General features: G+C 35.5%; 1 protein-coding gene across 8 annotated transcripts in view; it reads right to left on the reverse strand.

Annotated features, from left to right (window-relative positions):
* Positions 1 to 25,754, reverse strand: part of ABCC9 (ATP binding cassette subfamily C member 9) — a 129,210-nt gene that overhangs the window by 89,503 nt on the left and 13,953 nt on the right. For all 8 annotated transcript variants that reach the window (XM_019834670.3, XM_019834669.3, XM_019834668.3 and 5 more), the window contains 9 exons: positions 25,423 to 25,544; positions 16,592 to 16,758; positions 15,311 to 15,553; positions 13,235 to 13,429; positions 11,234 to 11,386; positions 10,608 to 10,763; positions 7,434 to 7,568; positions 5,225 to 5,387; positions 803 to 843 (listed from right to left, as the gene is read on the reverse strand). In XM_019834670.3, the coding sequence (XP_019690229.1) occupies positions 803 to 843; positions 5,225 to 5,387; positions 7,434 to 7,568; positions 10,608 to 10,763; positions 11,234 to 11,386; positions 13,235 to 13,429; positions 15,311 to 15,553; positions 16,592 to 16,758; positions 25,423 to 25,544 (1,375 nt within the window). The remainder of the gene's footprint in view (positions 1 to 802; positions 844 to 5,224; positions 5,388 to 7,433; positions 7,569 to 10,607; positions 10,764 to 11,233; positions 11,387 to 13,234; positions 13,430 to 15,310; positions 15,554 to 16,591; positions 16,759 to 25,422; positions 25,545 to 25,754) is intronic.

A 25,754-nucleotide genomic window follows, 5' to 3' on the forward strand; every position in this document is an offset into this window, starting at 1 on the left:
CCATTGCAAATATGAAAACAATTGCTTTATCCAAATTACTCCTGAGGAAAAATAATACTTGTTATTGGTAGAGTACATAATGGTTTACATGCCATCTTAGCAAGAAACTTGTGAGAAAGGCAGAATAGATTCTATTTATAGATTAGGAAACTGACTTCTGTCAAATTACTGAGTAGGGGGAGTAACTGTGAAGTGAACCTAGGGCTCTTAACAACCAGTCAGGTTCTTTCCAAGCAATACTAAATTTTCTAAGAGCAAACTAAGATATTCCATTGCTTTAGGGTCCCTATTGTGTATCTTTACTAAAATTGCCAACATTAGTGTTTGATGCAGATGTATTTACATTTCTAACTAAAATACGAGTTCCCAGGTTTGTCCTTTTAGTCTGAAATATAACGTAATCTTCTGGTTGTTGATCTAGCACGATTCTGATGTAAGAATGCCTGGGAACCAGGTTGTGGAGAGTAGAACAGTTTAGGTCTCAACTACTGTTAATTTTGCTCACCAGGGCACATTTGGCAATGTCTAGGGAGTGTTAATGGTCTCTAACTGGTAGAAGCCAGGGATGCTGCTACCCATCCTCAGGCAGAGGAAAAGCTCTAACAACAAAGACTTATCTGGGCCAAAAAGTTCATAGTGTCACAGTTGAGAAACTCTGGATTAGAACTATTACGATGGGGACTGTAAAGAGAAAACTGGCAGAGGTGAAGTAATATATATTACCACCCACACATTCCTGCTCATGAATCATTTCTAAACACTGACTCTGTTCCATGTTCAAAAGCAAGAGAAAGTTTCTTACAGCAAGAACAGCTGCTATGGGGATTGCTGCGTTCATGAAGACTGTGGAGAGAAATCGAATATATTAGGTTTGTTCAACTATGAAACATTTTCAGTAACTTTAATGCATCATCTATTATTACTTTAACTTCCCTTGAAGACAGAGAGGACCAAGTGCCTTTTGTCTGGAGTCCACAAACGTTTCCCAGTTGGTATTTCCTTGTTTGCAGGTGTATGAGCTCCCCCCACATGAGTCTTAATCAGAAAATATTTTCTATTACTGAAAAGCTGTTTTTAATAAATTGTTATAAGCCGCAAAATTCAGATAAAATGCTCCTTTAGTGGTGCAAATTATTAGACTTTAACAAATGTGCATTCTTGAAGTATTCTCTGTCCGTATTTCACATGGTCCACTAAACTAACTTAAATGTATGAAAATTAAGCTATTACACTGATAAAAAAAAGAATTTGACATCACTTCACATTCTGCCTCCAAAAGTGGTATTTATTTTCACGTATAGACCTTTTGCTTAACAAAACAACTCCATATCCTGAACCCTCCGCTAGTTTAAATGTCTCTCCAGAAACATATTGCACTAATACTTGATACACAGGATATGCATAACTGAAACAAAACTCATAATTTAGGCTAAAATACTAGTATTTGGAGGTCACAGTAAAATTACAAAGTCAAATTGATAATTTGTAGTTATATTTTTTATAAACCATAGAAGTTTAGGGGCTGGGGGCTAAAAGATTAAGTGAATTACTAACAGAGTGAGAGCTAGAACCTAGTTTTCTTGACATGCAGGACAGAATCTACCCACAAATAAATCATCATCAGTCCTCATGATCCACTCTCATGAACTACCCTGACCACTGAACACAGAATCAGATTGTGATTTTGCAGGTCCAGATGTGGCTTGGTTATCAAATCCAAATTCTTGTATAATACTGGGAATCCAAACACTGCTCTGAGTTTTATAACAGCACAGATGACGAGCCACATTTCTGCCTCCATCTTGTTTCTCAGGCTACTGTCACCCTGTTCTCTAAGTGTATTTCTTTCTTTTCCCCTCATCATTGTTTATAATTCATTTTACAGTCCGCATCTTTGAGTAAGTAATCCCCCCTTAATGAGGAAGAGCAAGAACAACTGCTATTTGATTGAAAAAAACATTTATACAGCAATCTGCACCGGGTACATGTAGCAAGTACCCTTCCTATGCCATTACAAAGATGAGAATGAGAAGCTCCAGGTCACACAGTAGGGATTCAAACCAATGAAGACTGCTTGCCACCACCTTGCTCTGCTGCTGACAAGTCACCATCATTGAGGTATGATAAAAGAGTGCTTTACATAGTTCTCATATTTAATGATTACAACTACCACACGCAATAATAAGAAAGCACCTTAGGTATTTAGGGTGTTACTTAGGTGAGTAACATGCAAGATTCCAAACTAGGAGGTGATAGAGCTTGGATTTAAACTAGATCTATTAAAGAGAAAAAAATTTAATACTGTCTTTTCGTCTTTTACCAATGGATTAAATCCATAAATAGCACATGACCATTTGGCAATGGAGACTGGGAAATTAATAGAATTTCTCTTCCCTTCAGATATTATCTCGACTGGCAAGAACACTGATTCACAAAAGCTGGATCTTCTGTTCTACTAGTGAGTGTTCTGTTTAACTGCTTTTCAATATTTTCAGATACCACTGATTGAGCACTTTTATGTTTCAGGTACTGTTCTAAACACTTTATCCACATTATCTTATTTAATTCCCCAAGATCCTCTTAATACTTCCCAGCTTCTTGATGAGAAAACTGAGATTTTACCAAAGACTGACCAAGGCTGTAGAGCTGCCAAGTTGCTGAGGCAGTCTTTCATTTCAGGTCAGTTTGCCCTGTAAGACCCAACAGTAACCACTTTGTTAGACAGTTGACTTCCTTCTTTCATTATTTTTGTCTTCTTACGATGCTCTACAAATACTATTTATAAAATGTTTTTAACAGTTACTGAACAGTGTCACATTCACTGCCTCATTTGATTCTCACAATATACCTGTGATAAGGATTTATTATTATTACACCATTTAAAAAAATGTTTAATGTTTATTTTTAAGAAAGAGAGAGACAGACAGACAGAGTGCGAGTGGGGGTAGGGCAGAGACAGAGGGAAACACAGAATCTAAAGCAGGCTCTGAGCTGTCAGCACAGAACCCAATGTGGGGCTCGAACCCACTAATCAGTGAGATCATGACCTGAGCTGAAGTCGGACACTTAACAGACTGAGACACCCAGGCGCTCCTACACCAATTTTTAGATGAGGAAACTGAGGGATGGAGGTTGGTGAGCACCAGACCATTTGCCAGGTGCTTGGTATGAGGTAATGAGTATGAAGCACTTGACCTCGTGCCTGGAATAGAATCAACAACTCAGTCAACATGTACAGCATTCATTATTTTAATCTTTACTACAGTCCTACATGGTAGGTATTATTATCATCTCACTGTCCAGATGAAAAATATTGAGGCCTGGAAGACATAACTAACTTGGTCAAAGTCATACTGCTATGAAACGGCAGAGTTGAGATATATAGCCAGTTCTATGCATCAACCATAGTTCAAGCTCCTAATCACCAAGAATACTGTATTTAACCATATCATAAAACTTGGGGGTGCCTGCATAGCTCAGTCGGTTAAGCACCTGTCTCTTGGTTTCAGCTCAGGTCATGATCTCACAGTTTGTGAGTTTGAGCCCCATGTCAGGCTCTGGTTAACAGCATGGAATCTGCTTGGAATATTCTCTCTCTCTGCCCCCTCCCACTTGTGCTCTCTCTGTCTCTCTCAAAATAAATATACTTAAAAAAAACTTAAAAATGGTTCAACTGGAATTTTACACCATTGACTCAAGAATTCCTGCTGCCTATAATATACACATGCTTCTGCATTTTTACTTTCATGATCTGTTGTTTTTCTCCCCTGTGATGGCCTCTTCTGTCCTCTCCTTTTGTATCTGGCATTCAAAAAACAACCCAAATCTCATGTCTGGAGACAGGCAAACTGGATTAACAACCCAACTCTGCCATTTAGTAGGTACATGATGTAAGAGAATTTCAGGTTACTTAAACTCTCTCCACTTCCATCTTTTAATATATAAAACAGAGTTAACAGTGGAATCTAAATTATTGGAATGTTGGGAGGATTAAATGGGATGATATGTATAAAGCCACTTATGCCAATAATTGGCTGGCTACCTCAATGTATTTTTATTATTGTCATTATTTTTACTGCAGCCATCCTTCTCATGAGTATTTCAGTCTATTGAAAAAAGGAATGTATTGTCAGGGTCAGCAGCTTTGAGTACTATTATATAAACAAGTGGATATCAATCATTTCATCTTCTAGTATTTTGACACCATATTAGCAGTGGTGCAGAGCTGGAAGATAAATCTCCTTCCCATTTCATTTCTAATGCATCAGGCATTAGGGCTAGAATAAATGAGCTATATAAACCAAATATTTTCTCTAAATTTATTTCACAAAAGAAGTATTTGTAATGTCTAAGAACTAAGTTAGTTTAGAATTTGAGAGGAAACAATGTATAAATCTCCAAAACTTTAATTTGTTCAAGGTCTTGGGAACAATAGAGATAAGCAAAACTGACACATAAACTAAATCAAATGTTGGTGGTAGTAGTTCAGCTAAATTTGTAAGAAATGTACTAACATAAACGTAATTATTCTTGAGAGTACGCAGTGTCACTCTGGGGGAAAAAAAACAATTTTTTAAATGATTGCTTTATAAAAATTAGAGTTGAAGATAAAAATGCTCCATGTTTAAAAGTTCTTGAAAATGTATTGGAAAAGAGGGTTTTATATGAATGTAATTTGGCTTCTTTTACTTGGAAGCATTGACATTTTTCTTCGTCAATTTTCAAAAATAGCATTCTAAGTATAATTTTCAAGAAAATATAATATCATAAGCTTCCAGAGATATAGGTAAGACAACTGCAGATAATTTTTGAGGATCTTTGGGGATAAGAAGGTCAATAATAATACAGTCAAATCAACTTAAATAAATAAATTTTTACTGGAAACCTATTCATCCCAACTGTAAATGGTGATGATTTCAATAACAGGTACTGTACTCATCCCATCCCATTTTACAGATGAAAAAAAACCAAGAATTTCAGATGTAAAGTAATATGACAAAAACACACATCTTATAACGAATCAAATTTAGGTCTACCTGACTCTAAGCCTATGCTAACTCTGTTCTTTAAATTTAAATAGACTCATGTGGCTAGTGGCCTACTGAACAGCACACATGTGGAAAATAAATGGGCTTCTTCTGATGAGTAGAATGTCTCAGTGATCACCACCTAAGCTGAATAGACCACATGTTTTTTGGTGGTCCTTCTCGCCATGGCAACTTACTGGAGAGTGACGTATAAAGTGCAAAGGTTTTGAGACTGGATAGTTCTTTCATTCTTGTTTCTTCTACACTTTTACAAAAGATGTGCTCCCAGGCATACAACTTTAGAAGTTTGATGCCTTTCAATATTTCGTTTGTTTTCTTCAGTCTCTCAGTAGAATAATCCTATAAAACAAAGAAATAGAAAATAATGCACGCTGCATCCAAGTGACTCAAACAGGAAGGACCATATATATAACAGACAGGGATGGACCAGATCTTGATTTCTGCCTGGCTCTGCCACTGATTATGGCTTTGAGATCCCCGGGAGAAGGGGTCAAATCCTCTGTGCTTCCACCTCCGGGTGTAAAATGAAGAGTTGAATGAAATGGCTTCCAATTTCTTTCCACCTAAAACCTCTCACGCTCCTGTTACTTTGAGTTAAATAAAAGCAGTTTCTTAAGTCTCACATGATTTCCTTGAATAATGTCTGCAGATAGTAATTATAAACATTTATGGAAATGATACAGAGACTTCCAATGCTTCCTTCTAACATCAAACTTGTTTTATTTTCTTTTCAGCACTATCACTCATACTTAGAAGAAGAGAAAACAATGAATGTAAGAAAATTTAGTTTGCTTCTTATTTGGGAATGTCAGGGTTGTGTATGCTCACACTGTGTGTGTTCACATTGTGTCTTCATAATACACTTTGTGAAACCAAGGCTATTTCCTTTAACTTTGAGAGATTTCCACATACTTCTTCATAAGCTCTTGTTTAAGGCCAAAATTAGATTTACTGATTACTAACAGTTTGGGTTGAGTGTAAATAGATTTTTAGAAGTTACAAGAGCCACAATTTACTCAACCATTGCAATTTCCACCACCACCAAATACTAGAATTTCTAGTAAGGTACATTATGACCTATGAACTATCAAAAGGAGCAGTGCAAGTGGCCAAAAGGCAGACAGGAGGGAGCAAAAGTAGCAAATGGCTTGGTTTTTATTCACCTTCTGGTCTCTACAGGGTCTTAGATGCCTATCACATGATTGTAACATGAGTAAATGAGTACAGTATGACCAGCTAAATGAAAGACGGATGTTTGAGGAAAGTCCTGTCTTCACTTTGTGCTCCTCTTCCTCACCTCTCTGTATTCATGTCCTAAAGTAAAGACGGGTAGATGGCTCAGACGGAAATAATGAGTCACGTCACCAGAAGCAGCAGAAAAACGGTGATGAAAACCACCTGCATGACATGCAACTTGCTTGTCACAGTAGAAACCAACTTGGGCAACAATTCCATCAGTGGCAGCATCCCTATATTTTACGTCTGATTTACAGGCAGCCTTGCTCATATTTAATCAAACTTTACTTCTGAACATGCTGTCAACAATTTTATTATTTACAAATATTTCTTTAAAAGAAGCCAATTCTTGCTCAAATGAAATGATTTCATGGAAAACTGAAGCCAGAAGGGGTCAATAATTGGGCTTTTTCTTGCTTGCCAAGTTGACCATGAGCATACTCGGCCAGAGCAGCTGCCTGAAATACTTTAGTGTAACTCTGTAGATCATCACGTGGTTTGCTTCAATTCTAGGGATATTTCACTTCAGAAGCAATAAACCTGATGCTTTATTTATTCTTTGATCCAATTCTCCCATGTCAATAATTAACATGCAGGGGGTTCAAAATGGATGTAGATACATTCTCTAGACCAATGATCTAGAAGAAGTTCAAAGCCTCATCACCTCATGGCACTTAAAACCATCAGGAATTGTGATCCTGGCATTTTGAGTTTAAGATCATCAAGTCATACATTTTAAATCCACTTTTAAAAAGTGCACTTGCGGGGCACCGGGGTGGCTCAGCTGGGTAAGTGTCTGACTTTGGCTCAGTTCATGATCTCATGGTTCGTGGGTTTGAGCCCTGCCCCTGACTTTGCACTGACAGTACGGAGCTTGCTTCAGATTCTGTCTCCCTGTCTCTCTATTCCCCTCCCCCACTCGTGCTCTCCCTCTCTCTCTCTCAAATAAATATAAACATTTAAAATAAAAGTGTTTTAAACATAAATACTTAAAATAAAAATATAATACACATTTGCTGCCTAAGAATTGAAATGAAACATAATAATTTCCAAATTATTCTGAGTGGCATGTATTAATTTCCTATTATTTTGAAAATGAGACAGCTTACTAGATTTTCCTAGTAAAGTTTCCAAAAGATGTTAACTTACAAGAGTGCTCTTCTGAGCCTCTGCCAATTTTGTTGCGATGAAGTACTGAATGGGTGCCAGAAGCACAATGACAGCTGCCCCAACCAATGCGCTTGATCCAAGTAAATTATAGAGCAGAATCACTCCCATTATGATCTAGAAAGGAAAACATAGGGAAAAGGGAAAATGAACAGGGGCATGGCCACTGCAGCATGAAAGGCAATACATTTTGGTGAAAGCATAGGATTTCTTAATTCTTAATTAATTAACTAATACATATACGTGGAAGTCAACTCAACTATGAACAGCTAGGTTTTACTATGATTTATTTGGGGAAAGCTAAGGAGTCAGAATTTGTTGTTAGGATGATGTTCTGTGCAACTGGTGTCAAACCAATTTGCTGCATGAAGCTACAGACTGGTCCTGTGATGCTTCCAACCTTTGAAGGCAGTCTTCACATTTTTAAAAGGCCATGAAATGTTTCTTGAAAATGTTACCACCCACCGTAACTTTGATATTCCACGTTTTCATGGAATTGTACCAACTTTTCCAGGTGAGAAGGATGGAAAGCAGGAGGTAACATCATAATGTGAGTACTGGATGGTTGTTTGCAGACTAAAGGAATAATCTGAACTCCTCACATCCTCAATGATCCCAGAAGTCACTTGATGACATGAAACCTAGGCTCAACTAAAACTGTGGAGAAGCTAAAGGTGGCACCCCATCATACCTTACTTCCCTTTTAAAATTTATTTCCCTTGGGCGCCTGGGTGGCTCAGTTGCGTAAGTGACAGACTCTTGGTTTCAGCTAAGGTCATGATCTCAGGGTTTCGTGGGTTCGAGCCCCACATTGGCCTCTGAGCTGGCAGTGCAGAGTCTGCTTGGGATTCTCTCTCTCCTTCTCTCCCTGCCCCTCCCCTGCATGCACTGTCTCTGTCTCTCTCAAAATAAATAAGTAAACTTTAAAAAAATTAAAAAAAAATATTTCCGAAAAGCCAGGGCTGACCCACGTAAGCCAACCCTCTCAGGTTTGTTACTTTCTTCTTCTTCTTCCTTTAAAATTTAGGATTTGACCCTTCAATCTTCTCTCTTTGCTTTTCCCCCACAATAGCTCAGATTATCATGGCTAAAAATGTCAACTAATGAACTATATTCATGCAGTTAAAGCATTTAACTTTTGAGTGTATGCCAATGGTAACAGCTTAATAGTGGCCGTTTGGAGGCAAGCGCACATATTTACTGCCTAACCAATTAGGCTTTTTATGAATTCCAATCAAAATGAAAGTTTCCTTAACGTCACTCATGATGCAATCATTCAGAGGCAGCCTTTAAATTGTACCACACAGGAGGCTACTTACTTGACTTGTATATAAGTACATTTTGATAAAATGAGACCGAGCAGACTTTATATCCTACTTTGTGTCAAGCACTGCACATGATACACACTTTTGTTTGACTTGGATTTCCATTTAGAACTAAAAAGGTGGGGCGCTTGTGTGGCTCAGTCACTTTAGTGGCCAACTCTTGATTTCGGCTCAGGTCATGATCTCAGGGTTCATGGGTTTGAGCCCCACATGGAGCTCTGTGCTCACAGTGCAGAGCCTGTTTTGGATCCTCTGTCTCCCTCTCCCTGCCCCTCCCCTGCTCATGCCTGTTCTCTCTCAAAAATAAATAAACATTCACAAAAAACAATTTTTTAAAGATAAAACTAAAAAGGCAAACAATACATTTAAAAACTAGCGTATCTTCTTTATTATTGCATGCATTTTAATAAACATGGTACACAGGGACATAAGTGACAGACTGGATCAAATAAGATCTACAGTTGGGGCACCTGGGTGGCTCAGTTGGTTAAACATCTGATTCTTGATTTTGGCCCAGGTCATGATCTCATGGTTTGTGATTTTTAGCCCTGCATTGAACTCGGCACTGACAACACAGAGCCTGCTTTGGATTCTCTCTCTCTCCCTCTCTCTCTGCCCCTCCCCTGCTCTCTCTCTTTCAAAATAAATAAATTAAAAAAAAATAAGACCTACAGTTTAAGCTCCATCTACAGGATGCAAAACTCAAGGTAAACATATTCAGCATCACACAGAGAAAAGAGCTAAAAACATATCTTTTGCTATTTTGACCCAATTAGGGGGAAAATGCATCTTTCCTAAAATACTATTTTCCATTAAAAAATAGCTAAATAGCCCTCCAGCTTTTTAGTGTTCCTACCACCTTATAAAATTTGGCATTGTATAATACATCATCTATTGAAACAATGGGATGGATTACAACTGTTTTACTTTAGAAATGCTATAAGAGAGTCTGTCAAAATAAAAGGGGTCAAGACTTGGCTCCATGACTTGCATGGATTTGGTCAACAATGATAACAACTAACAATTACTAAATGTCCATGAAGTACTAGGCACCGTGCTAAATGTGCTGCACATACTAACTTATTTAGTCTTGATGATGCCAACAATTCTACAAGGCAGATACAGTTATCATTCCAATTTTAAATCTAAGGAAACTAATATTTTGAGGATTTAAACACTTGTGCAAACAGGGTAGAGCAGACATTTGAACCTAAGCAGGAGAATTTCAAACCCCACTTTCTTAACCTGTCAGAGCATTTCTGAGTCTCAGTTTTCTTCTCTACAAAAAGGGTATAGGGGGCACCTGGTTGACTCAGTCAGTTAAACATCTGACTTTTTAATAATTTTTTTAATGTTTATTTTTGAGAGAGATACAGAGTGTGAGTGGGGGAGGGGCAGAGAGAGAGACAGAGACAGACAGAGAGAGAGAGAGAGAGAGAGAGAGAGACAGAATCCGAAGGAAGTTCCAGGCTCTAAGCTGTCAGCACAGAGCCCAATGTGGGACTCAAACTCATGAACGGCGAGATCATGACCTGAGCTGGAGCTGGACGCTTAACCAACCGAGCCACCCAGGTGCCCCTAAACATTTGACTCTTGATTTCAACTCAGGTCATGATCTCATGGTCGTGAGATAAGGCCCCATGTCAGGTGCCATGTGGGTGTGGAACCTGCTTAAGATTCTCTCTCTTCCTCTCTCCTCTCTCTCTCTCCAAAAAAAAAAAGCATAATAACATTAGCAAGTTCAAAAAGTTACCTTTTACTGAGCTAAATATTTCATACTCCTTTTGTTTTGTTTCCTCTGCAAATGAGAATATTACTTATATTGATTTACCTGAACAGGCATTGCCCATAGATTGGGACACAGGAACAAGAACCACATGAGTTGATTGGTTTCAATGGCAACTAAGTTATTGATCTGTCCCAGGGTCATCTCACCCATGGATAAATTAGATGTAGACAGCCTAAGAATTTTATTGTATATCATGGCCTGCAAAAAAAAAGTGTATTTGAAGCTCTAAACTTAATCAACATTATGTTTATTTACTTCCATTGAAAATATTACATTTTAAAAAAAATTTTGGAAAAAAAATCCCCGTAATGACATCTTCTTCAGTCAACCACTATTTTCATTTTAGCATAGTTACTTTCAGTCTTTAGCTAAACACAAACCTAACTGGCCATATGATCAAAACATATATTTGACTTTAAACATATTGAAACAGATCATCAAATGAAAGATTTCAAAAGCTTTCTTAATATATTACTACAAAACTTTTTAAAATTCTGTGGGTCTACTGATTAGTTCTGTTTCTTTTATCAAGTAGCTCCTAGAAGTGTTGAAGTTGCAGTGTCAAAGTCAAACAGAAAGAGAAACAAAACTGAGACCCCTACCCTTCCTGTCATTGAATGGCATATGGCATTTTCAAGAAACAAAGATCATTCAAAGCTTGTACATACCAGCAGAGCTCCACGGAGGTTAATGCCAGTCTCTATGGTTACATAGTAGGAAGCCTGCAAAAATGTCCTTTGCAGAATAAGGGCCAAGAAAAGAAGAACTGCTAGTACATAAGCATTTTCAAGAAATTCCTTTGATGAAAGGGTTTCTGAAATCTTGTCCCAAAAGAAAAAGACATAAATTAGAACTGGTCTTTTCATGTACCAGGTGTACAGATCACATTTATCAAATGATACATAATTCTTAAATATAAAAACTCAATGTCTTTATAATGCAGCAGTGGAATGAGCCAAGGTAATTTTGGTTTTTCTTCATCATGTCCACAGATACAAATTCAAACTAGTTAAATGCATAAAATCCCAAATTGATCATTAAGATTGCTGGAAATGCCTGATTGTAGTAAAAAGGTAAATTTTGATTTAAAAATGTATGTACATTTTCGGAAAAGATATATTTTGTCTTGAGAAGTAGTAATTGAAGATCAAAGTTAATTTAGACTGTAATTTATTTGACTTAGTCTAATATTCACATAATTTATATTAAATGATAAACGATAAATGTAATTTGGGTATTGATTTCACCCATGTTGACACTTCCAATGACAAAACACAATTTATAAAATTGTTTCAGTAGGAATATGACTGAAGTCATCATAAGGATATACAAAACTGATTGCTTTTTGTTTGGAACAATACTATGTGGTAACTTGGTTAGAAGTGAGAGAAAGGTAACACTCAAATAAGGACATCATGTCAGTTTGGGCAATACTTTTGTGGGTTAGATCCATTAAATTCTACTTCTGGTCCCTTCCTTTTCTTTCACGGGGATACATACAAATGTGTAAGTTCTTCCTTCTCAGAAAAATGTGTGATTAATATGTGTAAGGGAGAGGGATGATAGAAAAATTCTATGTGGAACTTATGGAATGCAATGAGGCTAGTAGAGACAAAACATCACAAAAGTGCATTCAATGGTGAAAATATCTGGTTCATTTCAAAATAACTGAACACTACTATATGCAAGCAAATGGGCTACACATTGTGAACACAGATATGAACAGTTCACAGTCATTCTGTTTAAAGAGCTTACCACCCAGAGAGATAAGCGTATCCATAAATAACATGCTTCCTTATAAATAGCATTTACAGCAAGTGCCAAGGTGAAATCAACAATGTGTTGGAGAGTATGAACGAGAGTCAAATTCCAACCAGAACAATCAGAAAACCTTCACTGAAGAGATGGCATTTAATGTAGGCTTTGAAAAATGCATGAAATTTTAATAGGTGAAGAAAAAAGGACAGGAAATCAGATTGAGAGAATAGAAAAGGAAAATTGATTCATCTAGACTAGATTTTTCTATCTGTGAAACTAGGGAAATCAATTCTTATCTTAGAAAGAAAGTAGGAAGTTCATGATGAGATTTTCTTAAGAACAGAAAATAAAAGACTATATTTACAACAGCAAATATATAGTATCTTATACCATATAGCCCCCCAAATATTAGCATAATATCTAATGAAAATATCATAATGCGACTTGCCCTTATCATTGTGAATCAAGGTGATGGTGTTTATCATATAAGAAAAGAAATATGTATATAGTACAAATCGCGTTGCTAACATGATTGGTCACAGGCCTCTAAAAAAATGACTCAGCCATCCCTCATGTACTCATGCATGAAAATTCTTCTAAGGGTTGCTAAAAAGATCAAAGAAAATAATCAACGTGAAATTCCTGAGCATGGCTTCTGGCACACAGTAGATACTTATCAAATGCCTGTAGGCTCTGAATCTGAGAAATAATTTTGTTGAACAGATCCATTCAATGAATACATAAATACATGATTTTCTCTACAAGGAAAATTGTTTTCTTTGTTTTAAATGCATTCAATTCTCTGTAAATAAGACTGTAAGAACTGTTCATAGAACTGCATTAATAAAAAGTAACAATTACAATAAAATCTGCCAATAGTATGTTCCCCTTCAAAAGCACCACAGACTTACTCCTGTTGTGTTATTTGTCCCATTCTGGGTTTCATTCACACGCTGAACTATTCCAGAAATACAGAGAGGTCCAGCAAAACCCAGTAAATCTGCAAGATAACGGAATGTGCTACTAAGCAGAATTGGTCGCCCAAATGCTCTGTACATTGCTAGCCATATAGATGGTGTCCGGTTTGGATGATCTGCTACTTTTTTCTGAAAGAAAAAAAACAGATGAACCAAAGATAAAATGACTGGAGCGGCATTTAACCTCACCAACTATGGGCAATTCCTTCTGATATTTCTGATGATATGTTAAGTTTATAAGTAAATGTTAAGGAGTCCCTTTAGTATAGTATGCATAACCCATATCCTTGCACTCTATGCAAACAGTATCCACTGAGTATGGAATAGAATGAGGAGTAAAAAGGCCATTTTCAAAGACTTTGCCTTATTTTTAGTTGTCAAAGGATAACCCAAAATTCTTAAGGCCAAATTAATTTTTTAATTCTCTTTGGTTTGGAAAATGTATTTCTGTCATGACTGTTACCAAATACCATTGTATGGAAAAGAAGATAGTAAAATACTAAGATCAAGATTATTGAAAGATTAGTCAATATTTCTGGAGTTATTAGATCACAAGAGATCTACTACAAGCTAAAGATATTTTACTCCAGATATTTTACTACAAGCTAAACAAAACAGATCATCCTAACTTCAAGTTGTTTCTCTTTCAGGTATTTCCTGTCTTCATGAATAGTAGTCAGTACTTTTTAAAGTTGTGTTAGACTTGTGTTTCCTAGTTATTCAACAAAGAATGCAAAATTGAAGAATGGCATATATGCTTAAGCCAACTCATGGCTTCACACATATGTTGTTGTTTGTTGAAAGGATTTTATGACCTTAATAATCATAATTAAGTCTTAGAGAGGAGGTAGATAAAGTTTTTTCACTGTGGCAAAGAAACCAAGTCAATGGAAGATAATTCAGTTGTGTCTCATATTCAATTCCCTGTTAGACGAACAATACAATTATTTTTAAAAGTTTATTAATACAAGACATTAACACACCAAGTTCAAGCTGATCTTTGTAATAAAGAGTACTAGGAACACTTAAAATATGTTTAGGCTATACTCTTAATCTTTACTTTAGCAGAGAAGTTTAAAAAATATTATGCAATACTTTTCCCAGAGGTGAAACCAAAGAGATGACTCAAGTTCATTTGTAGTAACCATTTCCTGCAATATTAATTTCATAACACACATTTTTGACACAAAACAGAGGTCATTTTCATCATTTACCATAAATGCTTTGTTGTCTTGATTTAGAACAGACAAAACTCACACCGATTCACCATACCCTACTCCTTTCCAATGTTGTTGTGAATACCAATAATTTAAATTATGATAATATTTATAGATGACTGCAATATAAAATACATCTACCACCATGTATGGTATACATGACTGTATAGAATGATTATAAGACAAACTGAAAATATCTAAAAACTCTATTTAAGGTGTTTAAAGTAATTATAAATGCTCAAAGAAAGTACCAGAAGAGACCAGTTTTGACAAACATATAGGAATGGTAGACAACTTTATTTAATTCAGTTTCACAAGTTTGGAATACCGACTCCAAAATATAGTCAATAATTAATTTAAGGACTTTGGTTTCTTAAATGTGGTTATTAATGATATGATCTATTTTTACTGCTATATAACAAAATTATTGACAAGATACTTGGAAAAACTTCATAACAACAATTCCATGAATTATTAACATTATATGGGAATAATGATCATATATACATGACCATTAAGCTTAATTCTAACTTTCCAGTTGGTCTCAGAAAAAAGACAGTGTTCCCTCTATCCCTCCTCAGGTATGAACTGGGCAACTACCACAATATAACTTTATTTCATTGGCCCTTCTGGTATATTCTCATTGGCCCAATTCACATGACTCAAAACTACTGGGAAAGACAGATGAAGAAAATCTTCTCTTCCTTAACCATAGATATTTAAGCTTAGTGACTTTATATTTAATATATCTATTTTCTACAATTATGGGCATGAAAAACAGATACTAAATTACCTTTTGTTCTTCATATGCATCTTTCAGGCAAACATAATTTGTTACTGCCCTCATTGCTATTGGCAATTTTCCAATTGCCTTCAGATCAATAGGCTTTTTATGAGCAGATATGATAAGTGTGTTCATCCACCAGTATGTTGCTTTTGACAATAAATTCACAAACGGTTGAAGAAATCTCACACCCAGATCTTGGAGGTCTTCAGGAGGCTTTACTTTCTGAGGATTCATGAAGAATACATATCTCTGTGGCAAGAAAAATTCCACAGAATGATAATTAACCCAATTCTTTTCCCAAATATTAAAATAAAATTTTAACCTTTTCTACATTTTCATTTCAACAGGCAAAAATTTTTATTTTACTAAACATTTTCATTCCTTTGGAAATATTCTTTGAAATACTTTCCTTTCACTGTGACTAGATTAATTAGTTAAATACCAGAATTTCACATTTAATCCCGCTTAGAGACAATTCTAAAATTATAGATTATCCCTTTAAAATATAGCTATGGCTAAGAATCAGTCTTTCATGATATACTGTGATAGGGTCAATTAAATAAAGATTTTTACATTATTTAGATTTTTTTAAATGTGTTGACACCATTATTGAGTCACTCTTTGATAATTCATCGTTTGGTTGATGTTCACTAACTATACTCCACTATTCCTTGCAGCTTGTATCTTGACATTCAGAGCAAACTCAAAGTGCTCTGGTAGAAATGAATATTAAAAAATCATTCACAACTATGTCACACAACATAACAGCATTATGTGATGCAAACTACAACAGGTTTGTAATAACAGACCAGGCATGACTCTTGGCTATGCGACTTTGGATATAGCTAGAGTTATCACTGTAGAAGTTTCTTCATCAGTGGAATGAGTAAACATATTATCTTCTTTTCATTTTGAACTTTCTAGGAATACAATAGTTTGCTTAATATAGGTGTGCTTGGGACACATCATGGATGATGTAGTTTTCTGATGAAGATTGGGATACATCATGGATGATGTAATTTTCTGATGCAAACAGTTTCATCTATAATATGAACTGAGATTAATGTTTGGCACACAATCATTCAATCAATATTTACAAATGAATAAATAGATGCTAGGGTTCTGGAATACCAATGGTTTGAAACTTAGTGATTAGTTCAACTTTTATACACATAGATGATACACATTTGTTTGTCTTCTTAAATACAAATGATTTCTGGCTGACTGTAATCTCTAATATTCAAGTCTTGAATTCTGGTAATTAAACAAAAATGATTAGATACTTACTCTGACCCGAATTACATTGATCTCCACAGCCATCAGGAGTCCATTCAAGATGACCATCATGCCAGTGATGCAGAAACGCAAGTCTGATACTCCCCAACCAGACTGCCAGTACTTGACTAATTTTATGGTTTTTGTAATAAAGGCCATTACCCAATACAGAAATAGGGCTGGAAAAATAAAAAGGAAAAGGAAAAAGATGCATTTTTTCCCTGATTTTAAAAAACTTCATTGAAATTTCAATATAAATATCATACTCTTTAAGAACAAATATAATTTTAAATATTCTATTTCCACATAATTTTATTTTTTAAGAAAACAACATATATGGAGTTTTGAACTAAAGGTATGGTGATGACTTTAAAATGCTAGTGCTTCTGGATGCCTGGGTGGCTCAGTCAGTCCAACTTCAGCTCAGGTCATGATCTCAAGGTTGGTGAGTTTGAGTCCCACATCGGGCTCTGTGCTGATGGTGTGGGGTCTGCTTGGGATTCTGTCTCCCTCTTTCTCTTCCCCTCCCCTTCTCCCTCTCTCTCTCTCTCTCTCAAAATAAGTAAATAAAACTTTTTTTAAAAATGCTAGTGCTTCCACTCTGATTATATGTAATAGATGGACAGATGGAAAGAGACATGTAAATAGGAATAACCTACACTCCGGAACTTATGTGTAATTCTGTAGACTTTAAAATTGCTTTGATCTCCTGGTCTTGTTTTTTGTGTTTTTTTCTTATGAAGCCTCAATTATATTATATGAAGAATTCACAAGTTGTTATCTGTGTAACCTATCCAATAGGTAATCTAATGGTATTATGCTGGAATTATTATGGAATGCATATAGCTTTATAATGGGGTTTCTGCTTTCCAGATAGCATTCAAGTAGTAACTCATCTCACCCAAATGGTTTAAAATACCACATGCCTCCACAAAGAGAAGAGAAGAACAATGATCCTACAGAACAAACTCAGACCTTAAGTAGTGGGATGAGAAACATAGGCATCTATACCATCTCATACCCACAGCCGGCCTTTTATAGCAAATATGAGATGCGCACAGAGACTTTCCTAGAAATAAAAGGTTCAGTATACTTCACACTTTAAATAAAGGTCAGTACAAATAAATATGGGATGAGAAAGAAGAAATCCAAAACACATATGAGATGATCCATTGTACAGCACTTATCAGAATTATTAAAGTTTAAAGGTGGTCACAACTTCCTTAGAAAAAGAACTGAACACTGGCATATAAGCTCATCATCTATCTTGTTTTAGCATAAAATGAAAAGTGCCAGAATAGATTTAGAAAGAAAAAAAAGACTACATGCTAACTAAAGATATTCATCTTAAATATAAAGAAACAGATAGTAAGTAGATGGAAAAAGACATATAATGAAAACAGTAAACATAAGAAATCTGAGTGACTATATTAATATCAGATAAAGTAGACTTAAAGACCAAGAGTATTATCATAAAAAGTACTAACCTAAAGGGATACATGCACCCCAATGTTTATAGCAGCATTATCTACAATAACCAAATTATGGAAACAGCCCAAGTTTCCACTAGTGGATGAACAGATAAAGAAGATGTGGTATATATATTCAATGGAATGTTACTTAGCCACAAAAAAGAATGAAATTTTGTCATCTGCAACAACATAGATGGAGCTAGAGAGTACTAATCTATGTGATATAGCTCAGTCAGAGAAAGACAAATACCATATGATTTCACTCATATGTAGAATTTAAGAAACAAAACAAACAAGCAAAGGGAAAAAGAGAGAGAGAGGCAAACCAAGAAACAGACTCTTAACTACAGAGAGCAAACTAATAGTTACAAGAAGGGAAGCGGACAGGGGAAGAGGTTAAATAGGTGATGGGTATTAAGGAGGGCACTTGTGATGAGCACCGGGTGTTGTATGTAAGTGTTAAATTACTAAATTGTACACCTGAAATTAATATTACACTGTATATTAACTAACTGGAATTCAAATAAACACTTGAAAAAAAGAGTATTACCAGAAATTTTGAAAACTTTTAATAATGACAAAGCGTCAGTCGATTTTTCAGAGACACAACAATAAAAAGATACACATATGCCTAATAAAGATTTAGAAGATCTGGTAGCTATCAACCACTTTGAACTGTTTGATATTTATAAAGCTATATAATACTTAGTATTATAAAAATACACCCAAACACCTGCAGCATATACATTCTTGTTAAGTGCACGGTCCTGGCATAGGCTACATACTTAGAAAACAAGAAAAAATAAACTTAAAATGACAGAAATCATATAACATATGTTCTCTGATCACAATAAAAATAAATTAAAAATCAAGAACAATAAGCATATTGATTTTCTATTGCTGCTAAGCAAATTATGACAGGTTTAGTTAGCAGCTTATACCAACACACAATTATTTTCTCACAGTTTCCATGGGTCAAGAGCCTGGGCATGGGTCAAGTGGGTTCTCTGCTTCAGGGTCTCACCAGACTGCAATCCAGGCCTTGACTAGGGCTGCAGTCTTTCAACAGAAGCTCAACTGATTTGATGTCTTCATCTTTGCCATACTCTATTGGCTAGAAGCAGGTCACAGGTCCCACTCACACTCAAAGGTAGAGAATTATACAGGGTATGAACACCAACGAAAGAGATTATGAAGGTAAACTTCAAGTCTTTCCACACAATAGGATATCTATAAGTCTCCAGATATTTGGAAGTTAAACATAGTTGTAATTGACCCCATGTTACAACATAGTTGTAATTGACCACATGTTAAAGAAAAAATCACTAGGGAAATTAGTATTATAGCTAAATTATAATAAAAATACTACATATTAAAAATTTAAGGATTGCAGCTAAAACAACACTTAAAGGAAAATTTATGGCTTTAAATATTTATTTTAGAAAAAAAAGACAGATCCAAAATCAATGATCTAAGCTTCCATCTTAAAAACTAGGGAAAGAAGAAGAATGAACAAAATAAAAGGATGAAAATGATAGAGATAAGAGTAGAAAGCAATGAAATAGAAAAAAAAATAATTGAGAAAATTAACAAGCCCAACCAAGCCAAGCAGGTTGATTTTTTTTTTTTAAGATCAAGAAAATTGCTAATTCAGCTAATTCCCCAGCTAGACTGATTAAGAAAAAAAGGAAATCATAAATTGCCAGTATTAGGAAAGAAAGAAGAATTATCTCTACATATCCTGTATACTTAAAAAGGATAATCAGGGAATATCTTGAACAACTTCATGACAAATAAAAAAACTTAGATGAAAGGGAAAATTTCTTGAAACCTGTAACTTACCGAAACTGACATGAGAAGAAATACTCTGAAAAGTCTATGTCTAATAGAACAGTAAGTTTATAATTTAAAATCCTCATTTAGATGACTAGGCAGGCAAGAAGGACATATGCCCATAATAGAGAGTGTGTACTCTGAATAAAAGAATCAAGATTAAAAAGAAAAAAGAAAAGGATTTCTAAACCCTGGAAAGACTGAATCTAGCAGAATGAAATTTACTGTGCATAAATGCAAAACTTTATGTTTAAATTAAATATTGTATGTGTGTTAATAAATAAACACATAAATAAATAAATGAATGAATAAATAAATAATAAAAATAAATAAAATCCTCACTTAGTTAAAACTCCAGGCCCAGGGGCACTTGGGTGGTTCAGTTCATTGAGCGACCGACTGTGGTTCAGGTCATGACCTCATGACCTCATGGTTTGTGAGTTAGAGCCCTGAATCTCGAATCTCCTTGCTGTCAACCTATCAGTGCAGAGCCCTCTTCAGATCCTCTGTCCCCTTCTCTCTGCCTCTGCCCTGCTTGCACTCTCTCAAAAATAAACAAACATTAAAAAAAAAATCTCCAGGCCCAAATGATCTCACTGATGAATTATTTTGAACATTTAAGGAAGAAATAAAATTAATCATACACAATGTCTTTCAGAAAATAGAAAAATAGAAAAAACTTTTCAATTCATTTTCAGAAGCCAGTATAACCCAGCATATGAAAACCTGACAGACATTACAAGAAAATAGACCAATATGCATCACAACATGGATCTAAAAACACTTAGCAAACAAAATCTAGCAATATATAGCATGGATAATATATCATGACCATGTGTAACATAGCCCAGGAATTCATGGTTACTTTATCATTTGAAAATTCAAGCAATTAATTTAGTACATTAACAGAAATATAATTGTCCCAATGGATGCAAAATAAAATCTTTAATAGAATTCAACATCTATTCATGATTTAAAAATACAAAAACAAAAACAACTCTGAGAAAGTTCTGAATAGAAGAAAACTTACTCACCTGATAAAGGTCATTTACAAAAAGCCTATAAATAACTTTATAATTAATTATGAAATGTTGATGCTGTTCCCCCTAAAACTGGACACTAGACAAAGATTTCACTCTCCCCATGTCTATTTTGCATTTTACTGGAGGTCCTAGCTAGTACAATAAGATGAAAAAAGTATAAAGTTTGAAAAGAAATAAATATAACTGTATTATCAGATGATATGTTTGTATATATAGAAAATCCTAAGAAACCTATAAAGCAATATTTAGAAGAAATAAGGGATTTTCCAAGGTTTCAAAACATAAGGTCAATATACAAAATCAACTGTATTTCATAAACATGACAAACAACTGGGAAATGAAATTTAAAATACAAGTCTATTTATAATAGCGATGGGAAAACAAAAAAAGCTAATAATAAATTTAGTAAGACATGGAAGACCTCCACCCTGAAAAATAGAAAACATTGCTAAGAGAAAAAAAAGAAGACTTAAATAAATGAAGAACTGGTTGTGAAATTCAATATTGTTAAAATGTCAATTCTCCTTCAAACTGTTGTAAACATTCAGTGCAATCCCTATCATAATCCTACTGAAATTTTTTGGGGAGAGAATAGAAATTGACAACCTGATTCTAACCATATATGACAATACAATAGAACTGGAATATCCAAGGCAATCTTGGGAGAAAAGCAAAGACAACAAGTTGTATGGTATACTATATGATTTCAAGACCTCCAAAGCAGTAGTAATCAAAACAGAATAGTAATCTTATAAAACTCACAAATACATCAAAGGAACAAACTATAGACCCAAGAAACAGATCATACTTAAATAGTAATTTGACTCAATATTTTACAAAGGTCCCAAAGCAATATAATGAGAAACGGAAAGTCTACCTCACAAATTATGCTGGAATACATGGATATCCGCTCGGGAAAAACAAAAAAGAGCCTTGGCACCAACTTTACACCACAATTAATTTTAAATGGATCATAGTCCTAAAAATAAAAACTAAAACTATAAAGCTTCTTTTAAAAAAACACACACACAAGAGAATGAGGGAAACATATTTAGAGCAGAGGCAAAAATTTCTTAGGACCCAGAAAACAATAATTAGATGTGAAAAAATGATAAATTATGCTACATCAAAATTAAAATCTGCTCACCAAAAGACCCAGTTAAGTAAATGAATGTGCATGCCACAGACTGGGAGCAAAATATTCTCAAAACATAGATCCAATGACATACTAGTATCTAATATGTACAAAGTACTCCTGTAACTCAATAAAAAATGGGCAAAATATATCAAAGAGACACTTTACAAAAATCACAAATGACTAATAAACTTATCAAAAAGTGCTCAACATTATTAGCCATCAGGGAAATGCGAACTAAAACCACAATGAATTATCGGTACATACCCACCAGCATGGCTAAATTAGAAAAATTAAATCATCAAATGTTGGTGAGCATGTGGAAAAACTGGAACTCCTACACATTATTAGTGAGTATATAAATTAAACCACTTTGGGAAAAGAACTTGTGGGTTCTTAACAAAACATAAACATTTACCTACATACCCTATGACCCAGCAATTCCACTCTTAGGTATTTACTCAAGAGAAATAAAAACATATATCCAGGGGTGCCTGGGTGGCTCAGTTGGTTAACTTCTGACTCTTGATTTCAGCTCAGGCCATGATCTCATGGTTTGTGGGATGGAGCCCACATTGGACTCTGTGCTGACAGCAAAGAGCCTGCTTGGGATTCTCTCTCTCTTCCTCTCTTTCTGCCCCTGCCACACTCATTCTCTCTCTCTCTCTCTCTCCCTGTCTCAAAATAAATAAATCGCACGTGAATGTTTATACCAGCTTTTCTTCCATGATAGCCCAAACCTGGAAACAGTCCAGATACTTACTGTTAAGAGAACGGAAAACTGTGGTATATTTATACAATGGAATAATACCCAACAATTATAAGAAAAAAATATTGATCTGTAGTACGTTGTGAATGAACCTTAAAAAATCATGCTGAGGGGCGCCTAGGTGGCTCAGTTGGTTAAGTGTCTGACTTCAGCTCAGGTCATGATCTCATGGTTCATGAGTCTGAGTCCTGCATCAGGCTCTGTGACAGCTTGGAGCCTGGAACCTGCTTCGGATTCTGTTGTCTCCCTCTCTCTCTGCCCCTCCCCCCTTGTGCTCTGTGTGTGTCTGTCTCTCTCAAAAATAAGGAAACATAAAAAAAAAAAAAAGAAAAGAAAAAAATGCTTAGAGAAAGAAGTGGTTACACAAAAGAATTTATACTGTATGATTCAATTTATGTGAAGTTCTAGAACAGGCAAATCTAATCTTGGGTGGAAAAAAATCAGATTAGATTTTGCCTCTGTGGAGATGAAAATGAGAATTGACTGGTAAAGGGACACAGGAAAACTTTCATGGATGATGGCACTGTTCTGTATCATGGTATGGTTACACAGGTGTGTGTATTTAGCAAATTAAAATTTCTATACTTAAGTATGCAAATTTTATCTCCCAAAAAGAACTGTAGAAAAATTTTAACTCTAGTTAATGATATGCATGCTGAAATAATTAGGAGGTGAAGCCTATTAATGTCTGTAATGTACTTTAAAATGTATCCAAAAATAAGATGGCTGGATATAGGGATGGAAAGATGTAGACATGTGATAAAATAAACAGGATAAATTGTAAATTGAAGAATCTAAGTACATGAGTATTCTCTTGTTTTTGTTTTTTTTTTTTCAACTTTCTGTATATTTGGTGATGTTCATAATATAATGTTGGGACAAAATCAGTAGTTTTGTGATCTGAAAATAAGTGTAATTTTTCTGGGCCCAAATATTTCTCTCCTAAAATAATGAGAAACTTAGACTTTTATCTCTGTAAGTTCATCCAACAATATGATCAGATTGTGCCCTCTGTCTTGTATCTGCTCTGATCTCCAAGCCAGACTCTGATCACATCTCCTTCAAAATATTATTAAGATGCATATTTCCCTTCTAATTATATCTTACAACTCTTATATCTTATTCATCATCAGTTTTTCAAAAACTTAAATGTCTAGCATATTGGATATCCAATGGTATGTATATATATTTTTGCTATTGCTGTTAAAAATTTCACTCTTTTTCTTGGCATCCTCATAAAAAGATTTCTGTGATAGCATCTGCTTATCATGTTGTACTAGACGGCCTTCTATTAAGATAATTCAGACTTTGACAAGCCTTTTAAATTAATATTTAACCCAGTCTACTTATTTGTGTTAGACTGCCTTTGCCCAATCATCTGATGTGGTGCAACACAATTAAATAATCAGTATTTCCCACTAATACATTTAAATTTTTAATGTCCTCTGGACAGGCAAATAAAATATTTGTGCGGTTTAATTATTATTTTCACAAATTTCTATATTCATCATTGAGCAATCAGGTGAACTCTCTGAAACTGATAAAATTGTAAGCATTCATTCACACACAGATAGTCTGCCTGCTGTTTTAGGATATTCACAGGTCCTTGAAGCCGAACCATGATCCATGTTCTACACCTTCATCTTAGCTCTCTTTATGCAAATGTACCCTGAGCTTCTGGGTGGCTCAGTCGGTTAAGTGTCCAACTTCCTCTCAGATCATGACCTCACTGCTCGTGGGTTCGAGCCCCACATCGGGCTCAGTGCTGACAAGCTAGGAGCCTGGAGCCTACTTCAGATTCTGTCTCCGTGACTCTGCCCCTCCCTTACTCACTCATTCTCTCGCTCTCAAATATAAAAAATAAAACATAAAAAATAAATTTAAAAAAAAGAAAATGTACACCGAGGAATGCAAGGATTGGTCAAAGTATTAAATACCACTAATTGGATAAGTGACATTATTTCAATGTGAGGCAAAAATAAAATTAGAACACCTTAGAGAGGCTCTTATTTCCATAGGACAAGGAAGCAAGAGAGGCTAAAAAAGAAAAGGTTAGGCATGAAGCAGATCTGAGGGGCCATGCTTTGGGGACAGTACAGTTTTCAGCATGCTGTGAAGCATACTCTGCTGCACGAAGTCCCCTGATACCTCGGCAGCAATGCTATGAAGAGTGTGACATTGCCCCCGCCTCAGTGAAGGCTGAGACCTTCCGAAAATGCCTCAGGACTCCAAGCCAGGGGCAGAAACACACAACCAGACACACCAACTTGCTGCTGGGGCAGGATGGTGCACGGGTTCAGATTCTTAGAGTACAGCTTCTACTAGCCAGAAGGCTAGCACACCCGTCCACTTTGCTCCTGCCTCACACTAACACATCACAAGGGGCATCTGTGAACGGATGTCCTGGGGGTCGAGAGTTTTCACAGCCTAGAGCACTCAGTGTATCTTCATCTCCCCATTCACCAGGAGACTAGAGAAGAATAAACTACAGTGTTTTTCCCATGCTTCCCAGTCCCAACCCCCCACAGACAGAGTGTACTAGGAGGAAAAAAATAGTTCTGGGGTTGAGGGGGACACTTGATCATACTTACCTAAAAGCAATTTAGGAAAATTTGATGTTTCAATATTATGATAATATACTATTGATGTTGTAGTGGCGACAAATCCCATCACAGCTGGCATGAAGAGGTGGAGATGCCGTGATTCCCGCCGTCTACGGAGAGCGGTACAGTATCAGTGTCTAGAGCTGATGGTTCCAGATTCTCATTTTGTTTCCATTTGTTCTCTAAAAATTTCTCTTAATAACAAGATATTTAATATACAGAATGCAGTAGCAGTGGCTACGAGAACATGCAAAGGTAGACTCCATTGGGAGACATAGTTCTGCTCAAAGGGTTTATCCCAACACAGAGGAGCAGGTACC

The sequence above is a fragment of the Felis catus genome, chromosome B4 (genome assembly GCF_018350175.1).
Source record: "Felis catus isolate Fca126 chromosome B4, F.catus_Fca126_mat1.0, whole genome shotgun sequence".
NCBI lineage: Eukaryota > Metazoa > Chordata > Mammalia > Carnivora > Felidae > Felis > Felis catus.